This window comes from Lactuca saligna, chromosome 5, assembly GCF_052625555.1.
Source record: "Lactuca saligna cultivar CGN05327 chromosome 5, ASM5262555v1, whole genome shotgun sequence".
Classification (NCBI taxonomy): Eukaryota; Viridiplantae; Streptophyta; class Magnoliopsida; order Asterales; family Asteraceae; genus Lactuca; species Lactuca saligna.
Genome location: NC_136421.1, coordinates 97,656,917 through 97,665,568, shown reverse-complemented (window position 1 = coordinate 97,665,568; position 8,652 = coordinate 97,656,917). Strand labels below are relative to the sequence as shown.

Here is an 8,652-nt window from a genome sequence, read left to right as displayed (position 1 = left end):
TTACCTACATATGTACAAAAAAAAGATAGTTACACAATATGAACATACCGAAAAATTAATTACCTTGATAAGTCATATTCCCAATTTAAAAGTATGCTATAGTATCTTGTGATTTGGCCGAATATTAATCAAGTGCTTTGTACGTATAGTTCAATTCGGTTTTATCACGATATAAATGCAACCTTAACAAAAAAAAAAAAAAAAAAATAAATAAAAATAAAAATAAAAATGGAGGAGGAAAACGAACAATGAAATTGGAATAAAATGAAGGTGTTGAGGAGATGGAGCGGTTAATTTAATTCCCCTTGCCACAGGTTAGCTTGATGAACAAGTGTACCACAGGTTAAGGATCCCACCTTTTAGTGCATCTTTGCCCAGGTTTAGCAGACAGATTTGCGTGCAGCTGCTTGTTTTTCTATGTGAAACGATCTAAGTCATGTCAAAGATGAAGCATCTCCTGCGAAAACTTCACATCGGTGGTGGTTTCAACGACCACAACAACCGCTTGTCCGCCACCGACACGCCATCTGAACCTCCAGCCACAACACAGTTCCACTCATCGGCTTCCCCATCTCCATTACCTAGAATCGGCGCCGTTGATGCTTTATCTGTTGAGAATTTAAATATCAACAACTCAGAGTCCTCCGCTGTTGATTTCAATTTCTTCGAGGAGGAATTCCAGATGCAGCTTGCTCTGGCGATTAGTGTGTCATCAGGATCCGCTGAGGCGCGGGAACCCGATGCTGAAACTGCACAAATTAAGGCCGCGGAGCAAAGAAGTATGGGCTGTTCCCCTTCGGAATCTCTCGTTGAATTTCTCTCGCTTCGATATTGGGTAAGATAATTCAAACTTCTAGGACTTATTTTTCTTTGTTGTTTTGTAAGATTGTTTCAATTCATTGCATTCTATCACAATTGTATTTTGCAGTTCACTCCTTCACCTCTATGTTTGACCTAAAGTGTTTCGTTTAGTATGATCTTAAATGAATTTCATATTACTAAGATACATGTGTTCAACATTTAATTAGCTTATCTAAATGCCAATAAAGGTCCCTAAGTTGGACTTTGGGCTTTTATTTTTGCCAGAAAAGGCACGTCCTCAAACTAAGCAACACAGAATGAGAGTGACCCTACGAATTTAGTATGAAATTCTAAGACAAGTATATTTGTCATTGATGATAGTATTTGGTATTTGCAGAGTAATAATGTTGTAAACTATGATGAGAAAGTGATGGATGGTTTTTACGATGTATATGGGATTACTTCAAATTCAGTCACACAAGGGAAGATGCCCTCATTAGTGGAACTTCAAGCCAAAACAGTATACGATGATGTTGATTATGAAGTAATTCTAGTGGACAGATCAACTGATAAGAAACTGCAGCAGCTTGAGGAAAGAGTATTAAATATATCACTTGAATGTCATGCTTTGGGGATGAACCAGATTATAAGCAGGCTGATCCAGAAAATTGGGAATATTGTTGTTGCACAAATGGGTGGTCCTGTTACTGATGCAGATGAAATGTTGAGAAGATGGACTACTGCAAGTTATGAATTACGGAACACTCTGAAGACTGTCATACTTCCCCTTGGTTGTATTGATTGTGGACTTTCACGTCACAGGGCCTTGCTCTTTAAGGTAATTAAATGTCTTTTTTTTTCGACTTTTTATTATTTGAGTTGGTTGATGTGAAAATTTTAATGTTGAAATTCTCTCAGACACATATTTGATGTGCATTAGTAAAAACTTTACATTGATATGCAATAAAATAAAATAAAAATGATACGTTTGGTGCTAGGTACTTGCTGATAAGATCAACCTTCCATGTAGTCTGGTAAAAGGGAGCTACTATACTGGCACCGATGATGGAGCTGTGAACTTGATTAAGATTGATAATGGGAGGTATGGTTGTGCATGTTTTCATTTTTAATCAATTTCACCAGATGCTATAAGATATATTTTTTTTATTTGATCTATGTTGCTACTTTTGGGGCATGGACTCTATCTTGATATCAAGTCTCTGCAAAAGACATGAATTTGCATCATCGAAAATAGCTCTAGAAAGATTGTCCAATCATGTCTTATTATCTTATGTAAAAAAAATCAGCTTTAAAAGTTTGGAGAAGAAATGAATGATGTAGCATCTTGTTTTGTTTAATGTTTACACAGCGAGTACATTATTGATCTAATGGGTGCTCCAGGCACCCTAATCCCTGTGGAGGTGCCAAGTTGTAATGTTGAAGTAGTAGATATCAGGGGTGGTGCAGGAGGGTATACATTGGATATAAGCTCTGAAAATGGTTTTGCCAAAGTTGTCCCATCAGATTCACAATTGAACACTAGAAGTGGGAGTGCTGTAGAGAGGAAGCAAACCAAGAGATTTGAGAGTGATTTTGGTAAGTTACTTCCGGCTCTTGGCAGGTCAAATGAAGGCCGGGTAGGTGGTGGTGGTGGTGGAGGTGGTGGTTCACCCGCCCAAAAGTTGCAGCTTAGTGATGTCTCCAAATGTGTGATAACTGCTGCAAAAAATCCAGATTTTGCTCAAAAACTCCATGCGGTGTTGTTAAAGAGTGGTGGGCCATCTACAGAATCACTTTTAAATCTAAGTAATAAGGGAGTGGGAGAGACAAATGTGCGTGGGGCCTTTCATTTGTTGGATGCTGATCTTGATCTTATTTCCTTTACTGACATTGCCAATGTAAATGTTAATGGGTTACCTTCTCAAGAAACAAGTGCTTGTGGTGGGACTACTACTGAAGATGTCATCAATGATTATGCAGTTGGTAAGAGATTTGCTGAATTTTGTATGATTTTTTCAATAATATTTGGAATTCTCGATTCCATTCCATGGTGTGTTTGGTTGGAAATTGGACAATATTTAGTTCCCTATCATATGAATCTTTCAAATTCCTTGTTTGATGGATTTCACCATTCCTAGGAGAGAGTGGATGGAAACAAATTTTATTCTTTGCTTTTTCATAAAAGATTGAAATCCCCTCATTATATAATATATAAGGGCAAAGTACAGAAAACCACTATATCTGGGGCAATTTTGTGGCTTAACCACTTGCACTTAATTTTTTCTAATCAAACCATGAAAGTTTCAGATGTTTTTCCAAATTTAACCATTTTGACAGAATATTGTCAAAACGGTTAATTTGGAAAGTTAATGGTGAAACTTGATGTAAAACAAGTACTGGTGAAACAGGATAGAACATGTCAAAGATGGTTAATTTGGAAAAATTTCTGAAACTTTTTGTGGTTTTGTTTGGAACATTAAGTATTAGTGGTTGAACTACGAAACTGCTCAAAATATATTGTTTTTATTTTGTGGTTTTTCTTTATATATCGAAAACAAAATTTCAGTTGTATAATAATATGTGTGTGTGTGTGTGTGTGTATATATATATATATATATATATATATATATATATATATATATATATATGTATCAATAAACAAAAGATATTCAATTTTAATTATTGAATTCCATTCCATTTCTTTCCAACCAAAGTGGTGATAGATTATGGTTTCTTGAAATTGCAAATCCTTTGACATATTCCATTTCTTCCTAAATCATTGTACAAACCAAACACCTGTTTAGAAATTCATGAATGCCCTTTGTCCTTTGCAGTAAAGCCTGTAGAAAGACGATATGCAGATAATACCAAAAACAGAATAAATTTAGACATGAAGTTGGTGGAAACATCTTGCTCCAAATCCAATCAGAGAGAAAGGGAAATTCGCATTGATGAGGAGTGGGAAATCCCATGGGAAGATATTCAGATTGGAGGGCGCATTGGTATCGGTAAGAATTACTTGTTTCCAACATATTCTGTAAAACTGTATTATTACAATGGAAGTGGATCCCATAAAAGTATATATTATATGATAAAAAGATCAGTGTTTAATTTCCCTTTCTTGTATAGGTTCTTTTGGAGAGGTTTACCGTTCAGAATGGAATGGAACTGTAAGATGCTTCCAAATCTGAAATTTTGAATTTAGCACTTTTATAATCTATAACCAGCTAGTTTCCCTTCAATGATCTTTATGGAGACAAAAATGTTATGCAATAATATAGCTTATGGTCAGAAAAGTCAACTAACTGTTAGGAGGATGCCAGTTTACTTAATTTAGTAAGCATTCATTATCTGATCCTGATGACAGGAGGTGGCTGTGAAGAAGTTTATGAACCAAGATCTCTCAGGCGATGCTCTCACTCAATTTAAAGGGGAAGTAAGTGCGCTACAACTGGACAAAATTTGCAATTTTTTTTTGTCTGTCACCCAAAAGGTGGAATATAACCTAGGAGGAGGACAGATTCTTCTTTTGTATACAAGGAAGGATTTGATTGAGTGCATAGTGTTTTGTTTTTTAGGTTGAGATCATGTTAAGGTTGAGACATCCTAATGTTGTACTTTTCATGGGAGCAGTCACTCGTCCACCAAATCTCTCCATACTTACAGAATTTCTACCAAGGTTCACTGCTTTCAATTCTAATCAAGTCTACAGAAATAGCAACCTACTTTTTATTATTATTATTATTACAATATATATATATATATATATATATATATATATATATATATATATATATATATATATATATATATATATATATATATATATATATATATAGGACATTATGCTTTGACAAATTCGTTACATCAATGATGAAGTTGCTATATTTGGGTAGATTATTAAAGTACACTGGTAAATGAAAATAGGATGCTATAATAATCAAATTAATGGAAGTTCATTGCTGTTTCTTTGCATATAACCCATAAGTGTATCTGATTATGATTTTCTAATGTTTTACTAGCTTTAAGTTTTGTGCCTTAATTTGCAAGTATTTGTCATTATTGCTACTATTACTTTAAGTGGTTCTATCTCTTGTTTCGATCACTAAAATCCTTTTTTTTTCTTTTTACTACCACTCTCATCCTTGGTAACCAGATAAAAAAAATGGAAAATGCAACAAATAGTCCTTGAAGTACAATATGTGAAGGATAACTCACAAGAACATTTAATGATGTCCTAATGTTGTTTAATATAAAAGATTGAGGGGAAAAACAAAACAAAAGTTCGTATCTTACCCATTTCTATCAAATTTAACCCGTGATCGATCTAAAAAAAGTGCTTAAATGCAAGAAACAGCAATGTACATTCGTTCATCTGTTTATTATAGCATCCTAGTTTCATTTCGTCATTTTACAACATTATATTATGAAAAATCTACAAAAGTATATAGGAAATGTTATCCAAATACAAAGCAACTTCCATTGCTATAATTCGGTAGCTTTAAAAAAAACAATGTGATAATGAGAAAAAAATCTAATTTTTTCATATATTAATTCTATTTCTTTGTTGTTTTTATCCAGGGGTAGTTTATTTAAATTATTGCATCGTTCGAGTATCCAAGTAGATGAAAAGAGGCGAATGCGTATGGCTCTTGATGTGGTACGTACATTGTTTGTCAACATCTGTCTGTTTTATTTGTGATGATTATTATGTATTTGTATGGGAAATGCTTGTAGGCCAAGGGGATGAACTATTTGCACACTAGCAATCCAGTTATTGTGCATCGGGATCTCAAGACACCAAATCTCCTTGTTGATAAAAATTGGGTTGTTAAGGTTAGTATGACAAATTTGTTAATTTTATAACATTTTTGAATAGTCTACATATTTCATCTAAATACAAAGCAGGTTTCACTGTGTAAGTTTTCAAAATACATGTACTTTTTAGTAATTCACTCACGGGAAAATGACTCTTGAGGGTAATTAACTTTTGCGTTTGTACACATTTGGTCCCGTTTTCTCTTTTTTGTATTCAATATACCATCGAACTTGTTGTTGGTGTTTACCATAGCCCTTTTGACCGGCTTTTGACCTGTGATAGCCGGTCAAAGGGTTATGGTGAACACAAACAACAAGTTCGATGGTATATTGAGTACAAAAAAAGGCAAGGGACCAAATGAGAACAAACGCAACAGTTGGTTACCCTCCTGATTCATTTTCCCTTTACTCATTTACAACAAATCCCACATCATCTCCTAGTGATATTAATGACTTTATGAGATTCATTCTTGCTTCTCTTCAAAACATAACCTACAAAAGAACATTATTCGTACATGTACAACTTTGTAATGCACTTGAACATTTTTTAGGGGAATCTTGATTAAGTTGACACATTTCATGACTACATTTACATTTGCAATCAAATGATTTATCGTATCATGGATTCTAGACAAGTCTACAAACGAGTGGAATCACAAGTGCTATGATTTTTGAGTTTACTTAGCTTTAAGATCGAACTCATGGGATTAGATACAACATCAATATGTATAATATTAAGGTGATGTGTCTACAAAAGCAACATGATATTGTACATATTGATGTTGTATCTTGTCCCATGAGTTCGATCTTAAAGCTAAGTAAACTCAAAAATCACAGCACTTGTGATTCCACTCGTTTGTAGACTTGTCTAGAATTCATGATACGATAAATCATTTGATTGAAAATGTAAATGTAGTCATGAAATGTATCTGCTAAGTCAAGATTCCCCTAATAAATATTCAAGTGCATTACAAAGTTGTACATGTATGAATAATGTCCTTTCGTAGGTTATGTTTTGAAGAGAAGCAAGAATGAATCTCATATAGTCATTAATATTACTAGGAGATGATGTGGGATTTGTTGTAAATGAGTAAAGGGAAAATGAACCGGAGGGTAACCAACTGTTGCGTTTGTTCTCATTTGGTCCCTTTCCTTTTTTTGTACTCAATATACCATCGAACTTGTTATTTGTGTTCACCATAACCCTTTGACCGGCTATCACAGGTCAAAAGGGCTATGGTAAACACCAACAACAAGTTCGATGGTATATTGAATAAAAAAAAAAGGGACCAAATGAGTACAAACGCAAAAGTTAATTACCCTCAAGAGTCATTTTCCCATTCACTCACACTACTTATGGTTTATGTGCAATGAATGTGGTTGTTATAGCATTCCTTCCTTCCTATTACACCTAACCATTGTACTTTGTTTTTTGGGTTTGAATTTTGATTGATGTACGCAGGTATGTGATTTTGGGATGTCACGCATGAAACACAATACCTTTTTGTCTTCAAAATCCACTGCTGGAACTGTGAGTTATTTCTAAAATAAACATAAGCTAAATGAAGGAAAATTTGTAAAACATTATTATGACTTAAAAAGGATACTGATGTTTGCTGCTATCTGCCAGCCGGAATGGATGGCACCAGAAGTGTTGAGGAACGAACCTTCGAATGAAAAGTAAGTGAATATTTTTATGTTATCTTGAGAAATGTTAATGTTTGTGTTTGGCAGGTGTGATGTATATAGCTTTGGTGTAATTTTATGGGAGTTAGCAACTTTACGCATACCATGGACAGAGATGAACTCAATGCAGGTTGTTGGTGCTGTTGGTTTTCAGTTCAGACATCTCGACATTCCACAGCATATTCATCCTACACTTGCATGCTTAATAAGCGATTGTTGGCATCTGTAAGTCGCTTGCTTGCTTTTTCTGGTATTTTATTTAAATTGCTATTCATGTCTTTTTGCACATATTCAAATTCTCTTTACTTTTCTAGGGACCCACAGTTGCGGCCATCTTTCAAAGAGATCATTTCCCGACTTAGACAACTCGCAAATGACACAACAAAAACCACAACACTTCAATAACACACTACTGTAGTTGGGGATCCACACACAATATTGATTCTTGTACATTGAAAAAAAAAAAACAGAGAGAAGTGTAGGTTTTGTATTATTCCAAATGATGGATACAAGGCCAAACACAACCAAACAACATGCATTTTGTTATACTCCGTTGCTGTGCAAAGTGCAGTTATAAAGGGGGTTGGTAAATGATTTGTTTGGTAACATAAGTTGTTTATTTTGATGTGGTAGTTTGAGCAAAGAGAAGGGAAATAAGCATTTACAAGTGTTTGGAAACAAATGTATGAGGTGTCTCTTTAAGTTAAGTAAAAAAGTTTGAAGCGCTTTTTTTTTTTCTTGTGAAAAAACACACGGTAGTTTACAAACAGTATTTATTTGTGAATGGAAATATTTTAGGTGTAGACATAGGAAAGTAAATAGAAATGTTGTTTTTCTTGATCATGTATCAAAACACTTATACGAAAGTTTATTTTTGTTTGGGAGATTTGGTGTTTATGGTTTTTCTTTTGTGTCCTGGCTGTGGTTAGGTAAGTTGTGTGAAAATTCTCTTCTGTTATCGATCAATCTGAATTGTAATATTATGAAGAAATCAGTTGAAAAGATTCAAGCGAGGTTTTAAAGAACTGAAATAGAATAAAAGTTTGGAGTAGGAATATCCACGGATATCTTTAGAAGTAGACCTTGAAATAAGAAATAAACAAGAGTATTATGAACACGGTTCTTAAAGGCGTGGTGTTTGTGTAGATACACATTTGATAAGGTGTTTGTAGAAGCCAACTAGTTTCCGATTGTCTCTGGATTTGATTGAGATATTTTGATCAAGAGAGAATTTTAGCGAGAGGCAAGTAAATTGTTTGAATTGTTGAAGGGATGGTGGTTTGCATTTCGACTAGTTTCCTTTCATATGTAAAGTAAATGTAAGTTGTTATATTATGATCCTTAAGT

General features: G+C 34.2%; 1 protein-coding gene across 1 annotated transcript; it reads left to right on the top strand.

Annotated features, from left to right (window-relative positions):
* The first annotated feature begins 283 nt into the window (after positions 1–283).
* Positions 284–8,189, top strand: LOC144997548 (putative serine/threonine-protein kinase SIS8). The gene is made up of 14 exons (XM_078957446.1): positions 284–835; positions 1,199–1,639; positions 1,800–1,903; positions 2,171–2,784; positions 3,636–3,809; positions 3,931–3,971; positions 4,169–4,237; positions 4,380–4,480; positions 5,383–5,461; positions 5,539–5,637; positions 7,082–7,150; positions 7,250–7,299; positions 7,354–7,530; positions 7,620–8,189. Exons 1-14 carry the CDS (start codon positions 437–439, stop codon positions 7,708–7,710), a joined length of 2,508 nt encoding a protein of 835 aa, XP_078813572.1. The 5' UTR covers positions 284–436; the 3' UTR covers positions 7,711–8,189.
* The last annotated feature ends 463 nt before the right edge of the window (positions 8,190–8,652 follow it).